The sequence below is a fragment of the Hypanus sabinus genome, chromosome 18 (genome assembly GCF_030144855.1).
Source record: "Hypanus sabinus isolate sHypSab1 chromosome 18, sHypSab1.hap1, whole genome shotgun sequence".
NCBI lineage: Eukaryota > Metazoa > Chordata > Chondrichthyes > Myliobatiformes > Dasyatidae > Hypanus > Hypanus sabinus.
Window position 1 is genome coordinate 73,745,366 of NC_082723.1, and position 18,420 is coordinate 73,763,785.

The 18,420-nt window shown below is 44.0% G+C and overlaps 1 protein-coding gene across 3 annotated transcripts in view; it reads left to right on the forward strand.

Moving 5' to 3' along the window:
- The window catches only part of txnrd2.2 (thioredoxin reductase 2, tandem duplicate 2), a 201,901-nt gene that overhangs the window by 138,401 nt on the left and 45,080 nt on the right, over positions 1-18,420 (forward strand). For all 3 annotated transcript variants that reach the window (XM_059994667.1, XM_059994669.1, XM_059994668.1), the window contains 2 exons: positions 1,661-1,752; positions 5,543-5,717. In XM_059994667.1, the coding sequence (XP_059850650.1) occupies positions 1,661-1,752; positions 5,543-5,717 (267 nt within the window). The remainder of the gene's footprint in view (positions 1-1,660; positions 1,753-5,542; positions 5,718-18,420) is intronic.

An 18,420-nucleotide genomic window follows, 5' to 3' on the forward strand; every position in this document is an offset into this window, starting at 1 on the left:
GGGTGGCCCGACTTGGATTCGAACTCGGGAGCCTTCGCTGATGCCATTGCGCCACTAGCTGGTGGGCAAAACCCCCAAAGAGACCACTATTGTCCATCCCAACAGTTTGTCATCCCATTGAGTCACTCTCTCACTAACGAGGGAGAGAGAAGTATCACTCCTTCCACTGCGAGAGAGGAGAGCAACAGCTTGCTGTTTCGATGTTACAGTCTGAAGCGTCACCTCTCAGATCCCTTTTAAATCATTTCCTGCTGACTTTGAACTTAAGCTGGCAGGTTTTGGAATTCCCTACAACGAGGGGCATAGGTAAGTTGGATGGTAACAACACCTTTATCTCAGGCATAAATAAAGTGGTGTTATCTATACCTCTTATAATTAAAACATTTCTAAAAGGTTCTGTAGTGTTGCCAACATCATGGTAAATTTTATCAGCACTCATTCCAGTTTAACCACATCTTTCCTACAACATTATGACCGAAATTGTGCATGATATTCCACGTGTTGCTTTACCAACTACTTGTTCAACTGGAACATAGTGTCCCAACCTCCTTACTCAATGCCCTGAATGCTGAACACCTTTTTAAACACCCTTGTTAGTGGGGGGGGGGGGGGGGGTGAGGGGAGAGCGAGAGAGAGAGAGAGCCTGTGGCATGTTGAACTGGTGAGTGAACAGTGATTTTTGATGGACTCTAGATCATAGACTCTCTGGGGGTGTTGCTATTGTTTGCACGGTGGGTAGTTTTACTGAGGCAGGTGGAGGGGGTAGGGCTGATGCTTTGCTGCTGCTTGTGTGTCGGATGGGGAGGGGAGCTTTGAGGTTCTAACGCTTTTGCCTGTCTTTCATTCTTTGGGGGGGGTTTTCTTCTGTTTTGGGGATGTCTGTGAAGAGTAAGAAACACAAGCTATATACTGTGTACATTCTCTGATATTGAATGGAACAATTGAACCTATTTTTACCATGCTGTCTACCTGTGATACTGCCTTTGACAACCCATGCACTTGTACTACTAAGTCCCTATGATCCAAAACACTCCCCGTGGCCTACAATTCATCGTGTATATTGGTTTGAGAAGATACTATGAATGGAAGAGTACTAGGGCAGACAGGGCTCACCAGCCGTGGTTGGCAGCTCATCAAGGAGAAGGAAAACTCTGATCCCAAACCTCTGCCACCTTGTGGCTATACCCACTCCTGGGAAAGGCTTCGGGAGTAAACCCTGAGGGGAGAAATCTGGATCTAGAGTCCCTAGGGCATTTCTACTTTGAGTTCAACACTGACTGGCAATTCCTGTGATGCTGCTGGTGCCAAACTGTAACAGTCTCTGTCGTTCCTTTGGGTTCATCGGATGTGTGGAGAGAGGAAGCTTGCTACATGGGCAACAGCTTGCTCTCCATATTGTACTACCCGTGCTTTGTGTATCTAAACAGCTAGGACTCAACATCCATGGTCGACCCTGACCAATAGGGGCCTAAGAAGGGAGTGTAATAGAACATAGTGTCTTACAAATGCTTGTCCAGAAGCTGAATTTATTTTTACACTGATTAACTTGGTCAGTCTCCTTGTTTAACAGAATGTTATTTTGAAGTCCAAAAATATGTTACAGTAACACAATGCTTAACACAATACCTTAACACAATACCTTAACACAATGCTTCACCAGATGTGGCCCTGGAGTGTGCTGGCTTTCTGACTGGGCTTGGTTTGGATACTTCACTTATGATACGAAGCATTCCTCTCCGTGGATTTGACCAGGTATAACCCGAATGTTTATATATGATTAGCCATCAAGAATGTTCAATTTTTTGTTATTTTGAACTGCAGCGTTACTTTACGTTCAAAACAATGCTCACAAAATGCTGGAGAAACTCAGCAGGTTAGACACCATCTGTGGAAATAGATAGTTGACGTTTCAGGCCAAGAGCCGTCTTCAGGGCAGAATAAAAAGGTGGGGGAGGGGAAGGAGGATAGCTGGAAAGTGATAGGTGAAGCCAGGTGGGTGGGAAAGATAAGGGGCTGGAGAAGAGGGAATCTGATAGGAGAGCAGAGTGGACCATAGGAGAAAGAGAAGGAGGAGGGGACCTAGAGGGAAGTAATAGGCAGGTGAGAACTAAAAGTCAGAGTGGGGTATCGAGGAGTGGTTGGTAATTTGTTCTGGAAGGAGAAAGCAATATGCCATCAGGTTGGAGGCTACCCAGGTGGGATTTAAGGTGTTGGCTCTTCCACCTTGAGGGTGGCCTCATCTTGCTTGGCACAAGAGGAGGCCATGGATCGACATGTTGAAATGGGAATTGGAACTAAAAGGTTTGGCCTCCAAGAAGTCCCACCTGTGGTTGATGGAGCAGAGGTACTTGATGAAGCAGTCCTCCAATTTATGACAGGTCTCACCAACGTAGAGGAGACCACTTTGGGAGCACTGGATACAATAGACAAGTCCCAGCAGATTTGCAGGTGGTGTTATCTCACTTTATATTCTTACTAAATATACAGATTGAGATGAGTTGCATGACTAATTTACCAAAGTGCCTTTGAGAACTTTCTTCGGGGAGATGAGAGGTACAGAACGTAAAGGGCTGAAGAGAGGAGAGTGGACCATGAGAGGAAATTCTCAGAGTAAGCTCCCTGTGCTCGAATAATATCTATCTACCTCTCTCTCCCTCTCCTCTCTCCCTCCCTTTCCTCTCCCCTTGCCTTCCCTCCCCCAGTGCTGCTGGAGGATGCTGCCAGAGTCTTGGGTCAAAGGTGGTGTGTGGATGAGACTCTGTGGATCACGTTGTGAAGTGTCTCTGGTAGCTCCTTTTTCGGTTGCTATGTTGTTTGATTTTGGTTGGGGCAGACTGGCTCTGCAGCCTGGAGACAGCGTGAGATGTGGGGCTGGGTTGAGTTGGTCTGAGCTGCACTGAATATCCCTGGACTCTTTCGATGGGATTGGTGTTTCGTATTCTGTGTTTTTCACTCTTGTTTTTGTCACTTATGTGACTTGTTCTCTTTTTTTTTCTGCAGTGGGGGTTTGATGTTTTTCTTAAACTGTTCCGTGGTGTTTCTTTGCTTTGTGGCTGCCTGCGGGAAGACACATCTCAGTGTTGTATACTGCATATACTTAGATAATAAATGTACTTTAATTCTTTAAAGGGAAGGAGGAGGAGTACCAGACGGAGGTGATGGTCAAGTGAGGAGAAGAGAAGCAGTGAGAGGGGGCCAGAGTGGGGAATGGAAAAAGAGAGAAGGAGGGAGGGGGAGAAATTGATGTTCATGGACTCACTTTCAAGGACTCTTCACCTTATGTTCTTGATATTTATTGCTTATTTATTATTATTTTTTCTTTTTTTTTGTATTTGTACATTTTGTTGTGGTTTGCATACTGGCTGTTTACCCCATTAGTGCGGTCCTTCATTGATTCTATTATGGTTAAAAGTTCAAAGTAAATTTATTATCAACGTACATTCTTGGATTTATTGAGTATGCCCACAAGAAAATGAATCTCAGGGTTGTATATGGTGACATATGTATACTTAGTTAATAAATTGACTTCCAACTTTGAACTTTTGAACTTTGAGGCTTCTCCTGGCTTAACCTATCACTTGCCAACTTGTAATCCCTCCCTTCCCTGCACCTTCTTATTCTGGTAACTTCCCCCTTCCTTTCCAGTCCGGATGGAGGGTCTCAGCCCGTGATGCTGCCTGACCTGCTGAGTTCCTCCAGCATTTTGTGTGTGTTGCTCTGGATTTCCAGTATCTGCAGAAACTCATGTGTTTATAGATGGTGGTAAAAATTGTTTATCATCTCTAACAAAGTTTTATTTATGGGTGATGAGAGCATCCCATCCGTCAAGGTTGACCACGGATATCGCGTTCTAACTGCCTAGACACGCAAGCCAGGGCAGCACATTATGGAGAGCAAGCTGTTGCCCATGTAGCAAGTTCCCCCTCTCCATGCACTTGATGAACCAAAACGAACAACAGAGGCTGATATAGTTTGTCCACAGCAGCATTCCAAGAGTTGCCAGTCAGCGTTGAACTCACCATAGGAGTGCCTTTCCCTTGGGGTTTACTCTAGAAACCTTCCACGTGAGTGAGTGTAGCCGCAAGACAGCGGAGGTTTGAGATCAAACATGAGAAAATCTGCAGATGCTGGAAATACAAAGCAACACACACAGAATGCTGGAGGAACTCAGCAGGTCAAGCAGCTGACCTATGGAAAAGAGTAAACAGTCAACATGTCGTGCCGAAACCCTTCATCAGGACTGTTACTCTGATTTCTTCTTCCTTTCCAGTCCCGATGAAGGGTCTCAGCCTGAAATGTCAACTGTTTCAGTGACAAACCAGAAGACTGAGTACAGGATTAATGGTCAATTACTTAAGAGTGTGGATGAACAAAGGGACCTTGGGGTTCAAATCCATACATCCCTCAAGGTCACTGAACAGGTTGATAGGGTAGTTAAGAAGGCCTATGGGATGCTAGGCTTCATTAACGGGGGGATTGAGTTCAAGAGTAGAGAGGTCATGTTGCAACTCTACAAATCTCTGGTGAGACCGCACTTACAGTATTGTGTTCAATTCTGGTCACCTCATTATAAGAAGAATGTGGAAGCTATGGAGAGGGTGCAGAGGAGATTTACCAGGATGTTGCCTGGATTGGAGAACAAGTCATATGAAGCAAGGTTAGCTGGGACATTTCTCTTTGAAGTATAGAAGAATGAGAGGGGACTTGATAGAGGTCTACAAGATTATGAGAGGCATAGATAGGGTGGATAGTCAGTACCTGTTACCCAGGGCACCAATAAGAAACACCAGAAGGCATAGGTACAAAATTAAGGGAGGGGAGTTTAGGGGAGACATCAGGGGTAAATTTTTTACACAGGGCTGTGGGTGCCTGGAATGACTTGCCAGGAATGGTGGTGGAGGCTAAAACATTAGGAGTATTTAAGAGTCTCTTGGACAGGCACATGGATGAAAGAAAAATGGAGGGTTATGGGGAAGTGGGAGTTTAGTACTTTTTTTTAAGGATTATATGGGTTGGCACAACATGGAGGGCTGAAGGGCCTGTACTGTGCTGTAGTGTTCTATGGTTTACTCTTTCCTATAGGTGCTGCCTGGCCTGCTGAGTTTCTCCAGTGTTTTGTGTGTGATGTAGAGTTTAATATCAGAGATTTCTTTCTCCTAGATGAGCTGCCAACAACTGTTGATCTCCGTCAGCCCAAAGCGACTGTTTTTTTAGATGCCAGTAACCACCTGTACCCTTCTCCCATTAGTAAAAACAGTTCCACCAGGCTTAGTAGCTAAGCCACATGTGAAGGCCAGGAGCTGGACTTGGTTGTCAGAGGCTGATTGAGGTGCATGTCATTGGGAGCATTCAATAAGTATTGGAAGCTTATTTCCTTTACCAGCTCCCGGCTGTAACAACCTTAAGGAACTTATTCATAGGTAGCAATAGGAAGAAATTTGAATAGTAGCTTCAAAAATGACTCTGTAAAGTTGAAAATAAAACATGACGTTAATATAAAATAGCAATACTGTCGAACAATGTGTTTTCCCTCTTCATGTAGCAAATGGCTCACCTGGTGACAGATCACATGACGTCTTATGGTACCCGAATCTATTGGAAGTGTACACCTGTCAAAATAGAAAAACTGAGCAGCGGCAGGCTGCAGGCCGTGTGGAAAAATCTGGAGTCTAGCATAGAAGAGCGAGAGTCTTTTGACACTGTGATGTGGGCAGTAGGTAAGAATGCCAATTCTTAACATTCCAACAAACAGCAATACTGCTGCGAGGCATCTGTAAGGCGTGCATTTACATGGCTTTGGATTGGAAGTATTTTGTTTTAATAAAGCCAAGGCTTTCATACAAACTAACCTTCATAGTTTTACAGGTCATCGGAATGTCATGATTCATTTTACTGGTCGCCAGTTATAGCTGTTATTATTTGTGTGATCTTGCATTCTGAACTATAATTTCTATACATTGAATAGACCATAGGTCTTAGAGTGATACACACACTTCATCCCACAATCTTATCGCATATATATAAAATAGTTAAATTGAGTAAAATAGTGTAAAAACAGAAATAAAAAAGCAGTGAGGTAGTGTTCATAGGTTCAATGTCCATTCTGAAGTTGGATGGCAGAGGGGAAGAAGCTGAATGGGCAAAGAATGAGGGGGGATCAGAATCAGAATCAGGTTTAATATCATCAGCATATGTTGTGAAGAATGTTGTCTTGCGGCAGCAATACAATGTAATACATAATAATTGGGAAAAATTGTGAATTACTGTAAATATATATAATAGTTAAATAAGCAATGCAAAAATTGAAATAACAAGTAGTAAGGTAGTGTTCACGGGTTTAGTGTCCATTCTGAAATCTGATGGCAGAGGGGAAGAAACTGAATTGTTGAGTGTGTGTCTTCAGGCTTCTGTACCTCCTCCCTCATGGTAGCAATGAGACAAGGGTGATGAGGCTCCTTAGTGATGGATGCTTAGTCCTGGATACTATTGATTCTAGTGCCCATGATGGACCTGACTAAGTTTACAACACACTTCAACTTACTTAGATCCTGTGCAGTAGCCACGCACCCCCCCCCCACCCCCAACACATACAAGATGGTGATGCAGCCAGTTAGAATTTGTAGAAATTTTTCAGTGTTTTAGGTGACCTACCAAGATCTCCTTAAACTCCAAGTGACAGTCCGAAAACAAGCTGCTGTCTTGTCTTCTTTGTAACTGCATTGATATGTTGGGCTCCAGATATATCTTCAGAGATTTTGACACCAAGGGACTTGAAATTGTTCATTCTTTTCATTTCTGGTCCTATGAGGATCGGTTTGTGCTCCCTCGTCTTACCCTTTCTGAAGTCTATAATCAGCTCTTTAGTCTCTAAGATCAGTCTAACCCTTTCCTCCCACGTGGCCCTCCATTTTTCATATATGTGTCCATCTAAGAGCCTCACATTAGCATCCATCATCAGAGATCCCCACCACCAAGGCCATGTCTTGCTGGTGCCATCAGATAGAAGGTACAAGAACTTCAGGATGCACAGCACCCAGGTTCAGGAACAAAAGGGGATAACTACACTCACTTGCCCATCCATTGAGATGTTCCCACAACTATTGATCTCACTTTAAGGATTCTGTATCTTATTATTTCATGTTCTTGTTATTTATTGCTATTTCTTTATACCTGCATTTTCACAGTTTGTTGTCTTTTGCACTCAGGTTGATCTTTCATTGATCCTGTTATATAGACTTGCTGAGTATACTCACAGGAAAATGAATCTCAAGGTTGTATGTAGTTGAATTATGCACTCTGATAATTCTTACATGTCCCTAATGTATCTGCCTCTACTACCACCCTGAGAGTGTGTCCCACTCACTTGCCACTCTCTGTATAAATAAAAACTACCCCTAAATTCACAAACACAAGGAAATCTGCAGATGCTAGAAATCCAAAGCAACACCCAAAATGTTGGAGGAACTCAGCAGGTCAAGTAGGATTCTTTCCTCTCTAGCCGTAACCTTTCCCACCCACCTGGCCTCTCCTATCACCTTCCAGCTAACCTCTTCCCTCCCCCCTCCCCGCTCCAATTTATATTCAGGCATCTTTCCCCTTCCTCTTCGGTGTGAAGAAATGTCTCAGCCCGAAACGTTGACTGTTTACTGTTTTCTATAGATGTTGCCTGATCTGCTGAGTTCCTCCAGTATGCTGTGTGTTACTGTTGATATCTCCCCTTTGCTTTCTTCCAAACATTTTAAAGTTATGCACTTCCATATCAGCCATTTCCACCCTGGAAAAAAAGTCTCTGGCTGTCCACTCTATCTACGCCTCTTACCATCTTGTACATCTCTATCAAGTCGTCTCTTATCCTCCATCTCTTCAAAGAGGAAAACCTGAGCTTTCTCAACCTTTCCATGTAAGCCTTGTTCTCAACTCCAGGCAGCATCTTGATAAATATCCTCTGTGCCCTCTCTAAAGCTTCAACGTCCTTCCTATAATGAGGTGACCAGAACTGAATGCAATACTCCAAGGCAACACACATAAAATGCTGGAGGAACTCAGCTGGGCAGGCAGTATCTATGGTAAAGAGCCAACGGTCGCCATTTTGGGCAGAGACCCTTCATCAGGACTGGAAAGGAAAGGGGAAAGAATTCAGAATAAGATGGTTGGGGGGGAGGGGAGGAAGACATTAGAGATGGCAGGTGATAGGTGAACCTGGAAAAGGGGGAAGGTTGAAGTAAAGAGCTGGGAAGTTGATTAGTGAGAGAGATAAAAGGCTAGAGAAGTGGGAATCTGATAGGAGAGGCTAGAAGACCAGGGAAGTGATGGGCAGCTAAGAGAAGGTCTGAGCGAGAAACAAGAATGGAGAATGGTGAAGGAGAGGATGGGGGGCAACTACAAGATGTTCAAGGAATCGATGTTTATGCCATCAGGTTGGAGGCTACCCAGGTGGAATACAAGGTGTTGTTCCTTCAACCTGAGTGTGGCCTCATCCTGGCAGTAGAGGAGGCCATGGACAGACATGTCGGAGTGAGAATAGGAAGTAGAATTCAAATGGTTTGCTTCCAGGAAATCCAAATTAGGTCTAACCAGAGATATTTTAGAGACTCCACATTACCTCACTGCTCTTGAACTCAATCCCCCGACTACTGAAGGCCAACACACTATACGACTTCTTAACCATCCTATCAACTTCTGTGGCAATACTGATAATTAATAAGAAGATCTGGGTTTTGCTTCATTGAATATTGTTTGTTGCCCAGTTCCTTGTCTTGGTCCTTATTATCCACAGAAATCTTCAGATACTCTCTGTCCACTCTATCTATGCCTCTCGTAACCTTATAAATCTCTATCAGATCTCCCCTCAGTCTCTGCCACTCCAAAGAAAATAGCCCAAGTTTGTCCAACCTCTCCTGGCAGCACATACTCTCTAAATCAGGCAACACCCTGGTACACCTCTTCTGCACTCTCTCTAAAGCCTCAACATCCTTCCTATTGTGGGGCAACCAGAACTGTATGCAATACTCCAGATGTAGCCCAACCAGTTTTATAAAGTTACAACATAACCTCCTGACTTTTGAACTCAATGCCTCGACTAATAAAAGCAAGCATTCCATAAGCTTTCTTAACCACCTATCGAACTGTGTAGCCAGTTTCAAGGAGCTATGAACTTGGATCCCAAGATCTCTCTGCTCAGCAGCACTGTTGCCCTTAATAGTGTACTGTCTCCTCACATTTGTCTCCTAGGCAATTGGGGGTTGTACTCTTTGGAAGTTAAGATCATGAGAGATAGACTTATTCAAACGCCGGAGATGCTAATGGGGCTTGAGAGGATAGATGTTGAGATTTTTGCAATAGTGGGAAATTCATAAACAAAGGGGTCACGGTTGCAAAATATGGGGAGGGTAGGAAGTATTGAAATTTATTTTTGCAGACGATATTCTGGTGAATTTCTGGAACTTCTGACCCCAGTAGTTGTGAAAGTTTAATGATTAGAAATGTTTTAAGGTCCAGGCTGTTAATTTGTGCATGATCAAAGAATCAAGGGCTATGGGGGTCTGGGACAGAAGTGAAATTAAGGCCTACATAGATCATTTTGGGTGGTGGGGTAGGTTTGAGGAGGCTGGCGGCCTCCTAAGTTTTAATGCTCTTCACAGTGTACAAGGAGCTATTCTTGGAACTCCAGTGTCAGTTCTACTCACTAAAAGGTAGAATGGATACTGCCTTCTTCCAAGAAAAGGCAGGAAGCAGTATCCTGGCTTTTGGACCTTTCCTAGCCTTGGATTCGACCTGAGTACATACATCTGCACCATTCGAAGAGAAAGAGGGTGACTTGTATTAATCTCACATTGGTCAGCCAATTTCCCACTCAGTCATGAGGCATTCTTTTCAAGACTACACAGAGACAATCCTGTGTACAATCACAGGAATTGCAAACCCTGTTTTTTCCCCTCCCTGCCCTCTTTGTCTGTTCTTCCAAATGACATTTGAGTTAGGGTTAGTAAGTTGTGGACATGCTATGTTGGCGCCGGGCTGCAGCATAGCATGCCCTCTTGTGGGCTGTATCCAGCATACACTCAGACTGTTTTGGGCATTGAACAACGTATTTCACTGTGTTTTGATATACATATGACAAATAAAGCTAATCTAATCTAATCTTTAGCAACACACACAAAATGCTGGAGGAACTCAGCGGGTCGGGCAGCATCTATGGAAAAGAGTAAACAGCCGAGACTCTTCTTCTGAGAAGGAAAGAGGATAGTGTCAGAATAAAAAGGTTGGGGGTAGGGGGAAGAAGCTAGCAGAATGTGTTGGTTGAAGCCAGGTGGGTGGGAAAGGTCAAAGGTTGGAGAGGAAAGAGTGGTGAATAGAGGAAAGGGTGGGGGGATTTGAAGGAATCTGATAGGAGAGGTGAAAGGACCATAGAGAGAAAGGGAAGGAGATGAGGACCAGGGGGAAATCATACTCAGGAGAGAAGTAAAAGGACAAAGTGGGAAAGAGAGGAAGGCGGGGGTAGGGGCGGGTGTGGATTTTGTTTACTGGAAGGGAAATCGAGGGTACCCAGATGGAATATAAGGTGTTGCTCCTCCACCCTGAGAGTAGCTTCACCTTGGCACAAGAAGAGGTCACAGAGCATCATGTTGGAACGTGAGTGGGAATTGGAATAAAAATGTTTGGCCACTGGGATGTCCTGCTTGTGGCAGATGTTGCGGAGTTGCTCAGTGAAGTGGCCCCCCCAAGTTACGAACAGTCTCACCAACATAGGGGAGCACTGGACACCATAGATGGACCCCAGTAGATTCACAGGTAGAAGCGTTGCCTCACCTAGAAGGACTATTTGTGGGTCCTGAATGGACGTGAGGGAGGAGGTGTATGGGCAGGTGCAGCACACAGAACCATAGAACATTACAGCTTGGCTGTGCCGATCCATCTTTCTGCCTAGTCCCACTGACCTGCACCTGGACCATATCCCTCCATACACCTCTCATCCATGTACCTGTCCCAAGTTTTTCCTAGATGTTAAAAGTGAGCTCGCATTTACCTCTTCATCTGGCAGCTCATTCTACTCTCTGTATGAAGAAGACCTCCCCCCAATGTTCCCTTTAAACTTTTCCCCCTTCACCCTTAACCCATGTCCTCTGGTTTTCTTTCTCCCCTAGCTTCAGTGGAAAAAGCCTGCTTGCATTCACTCTGTATCTATACCCATTATAATTTTATATACCTCTATCAAATCTCCCCTCATTCTTCTATGCTTCAGGGAATAAAGTCCTAACCTATTCAACCTTTCTTTGTAACTCAGTTTCTCAAGTCCCGGCAACATCCTTGTAAACCTTCTCTGCACTCTTTCAACCTTATTTATATCCTTCCTGTAATTCGGTGACCAAAACTGCACACAACACTCCAAATTCAGCCTCACCAATGCCTCATATAACCTTACCATAACATTTCAACTCTCATACTCAATACTTTGATTTATAAAGGCCAATGTACTAAAAGCTCTCTTTACTACCTTATCTACTTGTGACGCCACTTTTCATACTAATCTTTCATCTTTAAATCTCTATTGCCTGAAAGAGTGAAATGGAAACACAACAAAATAAACACATTCTGAGTAGGTAAAGCAGTGTATTAAAGTAAGACCTCTGAGAGACACCTCTCTGCAAATTCTCATCATCGGAGGGGGAATTTGGAAGCAGGATGGAAGGAAGTATATTGAGAGAGCTGTGTTGATTTGTAGCGTCAACACCCCCAGCAGATATGGAAGATCTTCATTGCGGCCTTAAAAGCCTGCAGGTATAAGGGCAGTAAGTATAGATGTCTCACTATATTTCCTCCTCTCTTTTGACTTTAACTCAGTGGCTGCTTTATTAGGTACCCTAATTAGGTACCTTTATTAGTGCAAATATCTAATCAACCAATCATGTGGCAGGAACTCAATGCATAAAATCATGCAGACATGCTCAAAAAGTTCAGATGACGTTCAGACCAAACATCAGAATGGGAAAGAAATGTGATTGAAGTGACTTTGACTGGGAATGATTATTGGTGCCAGGCAGGGTGGTTTGCGTAACTCAGAAACTGCAGATGTCCTGGAATTTTTACACACAATAGTCTCTGGAGTTTACAGAGCCATCCAGCGAGCGGCAGCTCTGTGGATGAAAATGCCGTGTTAAGGAGAGAGTTCAGAGGAGAATGGCCAGACTGGTTCAAGGTGACAGTAACTCAGACAACCAGACATTACAACAGTGCTGTGCAGAAGAGCATCTCTGAACGCACAACACTTCAAATCTTGAAGTGGATGGGATAGAGCAGCAGAAAACCACGTACATACACTCAGTGGTGACTTGATTAGGTATAGGAGGCATATAATAAAGTGGCTCACTGATTGTCTAATGGGAGTTTATCACCTTGTTTTATCCACCCCGTTTCTCTCTGCAACTTAGAATTAAACTGCTTTCTCTGTTTCTCAGTTCTGATGAAGGATTTTTGAACTGAAATGTTAACTCTGTTTTTCTTTTTGCGGTGCTGCAGATCCTTTGGGTGTGGTCTTGTATTGGTTTTATTGCGGTTCTTGGATTTACTGTGAATGCCTGCAAGAAAACAAATCACAGCATTGTATATAGTGCCATATACGAACTTTGATATTAAATTTATTTTGTACTGTGCACTTTTAACTTGTATTAGTTGTAGCATGGTCCAGTCTTGTGCACAACCATCCTTCACGCTTGCTTTAAGCACATGTGGTTATATCTTCCCCATCTTAGTTTGGTACTGACTTTACCTATCATGCCACTGGCATTTTGGGCAGCAACAAAGGTCCTCCATCTCTGTCTATCCACACCACTGCACACAGATGTAAAAGGATTCTTCATTGCTGTTTCGGCAACAATTTGTTTTGACCAGTTGTGGTTGTTAGCCCTGAACTGAACCCCTGAACCCAGAGGACAGGTGGACCACTCTTAGTCTGGCCTCTACCCTTTGACCTGTCTAGCATTGGTGACCCTACCAAGAGCCAAAGCACAAAGCCCTGACTCCAGCCAACATAGCTCTCCAGTCATTGAGGCATGCAAGCCTCCAAACCCTACGACAAGATTGTGGTCCTCTTGGAGGGACAAGGGTTCAAACTAATTTGCTTATTTTGGCCACTCATAAACCATGAGTTATTGAAGAGTTAGTGTTGTCTGAGAAGCAGTCTGTGGTTGCACGATTACTGAGTAAACCTCAGAAGTTTTTCTTTGTGGGTTATTCAGGTCTTATGGGCTCACAGGTACACAAACTAAGTCTCTACAAATTTTTTTTAAAATCTGCCTTGCAGGGTGAAGTATGCAAAGCATCAGACTGCACGAGTACAAAAGTGTCCTGAGACAGGTTGAACAACAAGTAATCCGCCTTAGTCAGGTTGGTTAACAATGAATCCATCAAGAAGATCTTGACGTTTTTTTTTGCCCAGCCCTACCCTTCCCCAGAATCAGTGATAAATAGGCCCGTTGATCTATAGTTTTGATTAACGTCATTTTTTTCCCCTAAATTAACACACCCATACCAGGTGTCTTTGGCAGCTTGAGAGAAATTGGAGAGCAGCAGTTAACCCTTTAATCACAGTGACACATTTTCACTGTGACACTGCTGAGTTAAAGTGCCTGATGTTCCCCTTTGATTAATTCCAATACAGCAAACAGCCAACCTCCAAGAGACCACTGTCTTGTCGTGGGGTTTGGAGGATTGCGTACCTCAGTGACCTGGAGAGCTATGTTGGCTGGAGACAAGAATTTATGCTTTGGCTCTTGTTAGAGTCACCCATGCCAAACAGGTCAAAGAGTAGAGGCCAGACTAAGAGTGGTCTACTGGTCTTCCAGGTTTGAGGCTTTAGCTCAGGGCTAGCAACCCTGACTGGTCAAAAAGCAATCGTTACAGAAACAGCAATGGAGAATCCTTCTGTACAGACAGAGAAGGAGGATCTTCATTGCTGCCCTAAACGCCAGCGGCGTAATGGCCAGTAACAGCAAACAGCCAAACATTTCCTCCTGAGGTTTATTTAAAAGGGTGGGGGTTGGGGGGGAGAGAGAAGCACAACTTTATTCTTCCCCCTCCAAATTTCACCTAAACCTTGTGCTTCTCTCTCCCCTCCCCTCACCTTTTAAATCTACTCCTCAGCTTTTGTTCTCCAGTCCTGCCGGAAGGTTTCAGCCTGAAACGTCAACTGTACTCTTTTCCTACATGCTGCCTGGCCTGCTGAGTTCCTCCAGCATTTTGTGTGTGTTCCGCAGAACAAATTTGCCAATGGGAATCTGGGACTGAAGGTGCCTTGAGTTGTAGAGTTATATAGTATGCAATCTTTCTGGCCCAACTTGTCCTTACTGACCAAGTTGTCTACCTCTAAACCTTTCCTATCTATGTTTCTGTCCAAATGACTTAAATCTTCAAAGTCCATTTATTATCAAAGCATGTATGCATTATACAACTTTGAGATTCGGTTCCTTACAGGCAACCGCAGAACAAAGAAACCCCAAAAATAACCCATTAAGAAAAAAGACTGTCAAGCACCCAATGTGCAGAGAGGAACTGAAAGAACTCTGCAAACAATAAACACTAATAGTGTTCAGAACTGAAGTCCATCTAAGAGAGTCTATGTACAGACACAAAGCCACAGCAGAATGAAGTAAACCTTGTCTAATGTGTCTCCACTTTCACAAGGCTACAGTACTGTGCAAAATTCTTGGGTACATATATATAACTAGGGTGTGTAGGAATTTTGCACAGTACTCTATTTGCCAATGTGGAACGGAGAGTGCATTTGTAAATCTGCTGGGAGCAAAGGATGTGGGGAATGGCGAAGGTAGAGCACCGCGGGAGGGATAGCAGAGAAGGAGTGCCAGAGGTGAGAGGTTGCATTGGTGCAGACACACCCAGCCCAGAGACACCAGGCAGGGTCATTTGATTGTAGACAGTTGGTTTATTGATCATTACAGAATGTCTCTCCGGTGTTCCCTGCTCCCTCACCTCTCCCTTCCCCTTTTCCCAACCATGACTCCCCTCTCCCTGCCCCCTTCCCACTCTCAGTCCACAGTAAAAACCTATATTAGAATCAGGTTTATCATCACTCACATATGGCATGAAATTTGTTTTTTTTTGGCAGCAGTACAGCGTAATACATAAAATTGTAGCGGTGTGCTACATGCAGCGCTAAAATTACGACACGGAGTCGGTAACTGCAGTCGAAGGAAAAACTTTATTCAAAATCCTCAGCCTCACTTTTAAGCCTCCCTCAACCTGCCCCCCGTGGCGCAGAGGCTCCAAAGCTCTGTGCTTGCAAACCCCCGTAGGCTATCTCCCTTAGCCGGAAAGCTGGCTAATTGTGAGCCGGTTCGGATGTGCCAGGAAATGGGTCGCCACAAAATTACTATAGTACTGTGCAAAAGTCTTAGGCACCCTATCTATATATACAGTGTCTATGAGAAGTACTCAGCCCCTTTGGAAGTTTTCATGTTTTATTGCTTTATAGCACTTTGTAGACAAAAGAGTCTAATTCTGCTGACCAGTGTCAAAAAAGCCAAATTAAATGCACTGTGATTCAATGTTATATTACAATAAAACATGAAAATTTCCAAGGGGGGAGATGAATACTTTTTAATCAGCACTGTATATCCCCAAGACATTTACACAGTACTGTATATCAAAACATTGAAACATACAGTGAAATGCATCATTGGCATCAACGACCAACATCGTGTGAGGATGTGCTGTGTGTAGCACATGTGTCACTCAGCTTTCAGCATCAATGTGCCCACAGCTTACTAACTCTAACCTGTAGAGTTACTAACTTTAACTCTAACCTGTAACGTGGGAGGAAATTGGAGAACTTGGAGGAAGCCACGCAAACGTGTGACCTCCTTACAAACAGTGCTGGGGATTGAACCTCGATCATTGATCACTGGCACTGTGGTGCCATCTTCTTAAATACCATGGCGACGGCAAGCACCAGGAAATGTTGTTACTATTAAGCCGATCACCCTGCTGGGGCAAAGGTTGACAGCAGCTTGCCAGAGTCCTCTGTCCTGAGCCAGTCTTTCATGTTGTCCCCAGGTGTAGTACATCTTCTTGGTGTCAGCTTCAAGGTCACGGCACTAGGTGTTGTTTGCTTGGACTCTCTTCCGAAGGTTGATTGGCCCTGTCTCATCCATGTGACTTCATATGTCTTCTAGGCAAAGATCCTTCCTCTCCCAGGGGTGAGGTTTTTGGAGCTTCTGTAGCTCTGGGTTTTGATGCAGTGGCGTTTCTAGCCCCATTCTCAAGCCAGGTTTGGGACCATCCATGGTGGAGTTAGCACCAAGAATTCTAGCCACTGATTTCTTTTACACCTTCAGTGACGGGGGAAAAGTTAACGACATATTAATTCATGTAGAGCATGGGTGTCAAACTCATTTTAGGTCAAGGGCTGGATTGGGCAAAATGCAGCTTCATGCGGGCCGGATCAGTGGGGTGTGTGCGAAGGCAGCTTTCATTGCCTCCGTTTTTTCAGCCTGTTCTCATGTGTCTCAGTCTCTGCTATAACTATAAAGTGTTCCACTTCACAAATTCCATTTCTTATGAAGAAGACTGCTGAGCAAGCATTATTTTTATGATTGGTATTAACTTACAATCATAGGCTTCATATCGCCGGGCCGTTAATAATTAAAATAATAGATCTATCTAGAATGATCTCGCGGGCTGGATATAATTGTACGCCGGGCCGGATATGGCCCGCGGGCCTTGAGTTTGACACCTATGACTTAGAGCATAGGCTGCCAATCAGGTTGGGAGCCATTGCCTTGGAGCAAGAACAGTGAAAAAGAAACGCTCATGCCCCAATGATTTTTCTCTTGTCATGCAACAGTAACTTTACTGTAAAGGCCAAGGTAAAGATGCCGATCAAAATTCTTGTTTACACGGCTGTACGTTCCACAGAATTCATTGCTTTCTTGCTTCATTTGAAGAGTTGCCATCTGACAAGAGGAGATCTTAGGTCTACAGGAATGTCTGATATCCACTAGTGCCTCTTTCTCAATTGGGATTTGCAAAACACTCGACTGAAAGGCGCAACTCTGAGGAGAATTAGCCCGCACTCTTGCCTGCCCCTGAAGCATTTTGTGACAGTTGCTTATTTGACCCACCTGTATCTATAAAGCAGATGGTAAAAGCCAATCTAATTAACCGTCTCACAACAAACACTGTATGTTCTCCCCATGACCGTGCAAGTTTCCTCCAGGTGTTCTGGTTTCCTCACTCAGTCAAAAGGCATACCAGTTGGTAGGTTAACTGGATATTGTAAATTGTCTTGTGATCAGGCTAAAATTAAATCACAGTGTTGATGGGCTCAAAGACCCAGAAGGGCATATTCTGTGCTGTGTCTCAATAAATAAATACACAGTCTGGTGGAGAGGAACTCAGCAACTCAGCAAGTCAAGCTGAAAAGGAACTGGTGTTATTTCAGGTCAAAATCTTGCATCTGGGCCCTGAAACCCTTTGTTAGGGTGTTTTTAGGCTTAGGACATACAACAAAATATTAACTGTCAACCTCAGCAACTAACTTCAGCCACCAGTCTTCAGGTCTGAATATGGACTGTAGATTAAATTTTAAATGCAGCGTTCTGAGAGCTGTGAACTGCGGTTAACTGGAAAACCAGACAATGCTGAGTGAATGTTCATTTTGGGTGTCTGAAGTGTTAATTGGAAATCCTGAAACATGAATGCATGCCATTTTGAAGTGGAGATTTTGCTTAGCGTGGTGCTAATACAGCTCAGAGCACTGGAGTTCAGAGTTCAGTTCCGGTGTCCTCTGTAAGTAACTTTGTACATTGTTTCCCATGTGTGCCTGGGTTTCGACTGGGTGCTCTGGTTTCCTCCCACAGTCCAAAGACTCACGCTCAGTAGGTTAATTGGTCACATTGTAAATTGCCCTGCAGTAAAGCTAGGGCTAAATAGGTGGGATGCTCAGTGGGTCACAAGTACCTGTTCCGTGCTGTATCTCGAAATAAATAAATTTCACGCTAGCCTAATTACAGGACAATGTACAATGACCAATTAACCTACTAATTAGTATGTCTTTGGACTTTGGGAGGAAACTAGAGCACCCAGAGGAAACCCATGTGGTTACAGGAAAATATCTAAACACCTTACTGATGGCGCCAGAATTGACTTTTGAACTTCGATGCCCCAAGCTATAATAGCACTGCGCTATCCAGTCACCACTTAAAAAGAGCATGCATTCATATTTCAGATGTGAACTCAATGTAGGATTGCCTTGCTCCAGATTTTCCACTCAACATTTACTCCTGAAGCCTTCCCCATCAGCGGGTATAGCTGCAGGCAGCGGAGATTTGAGATCAGAGTTTTCCTTCTCTTAAGTGAGCTGCCAACCATGGCTGACGAGCCCCGTCTGTCCAAAGATGCACACAT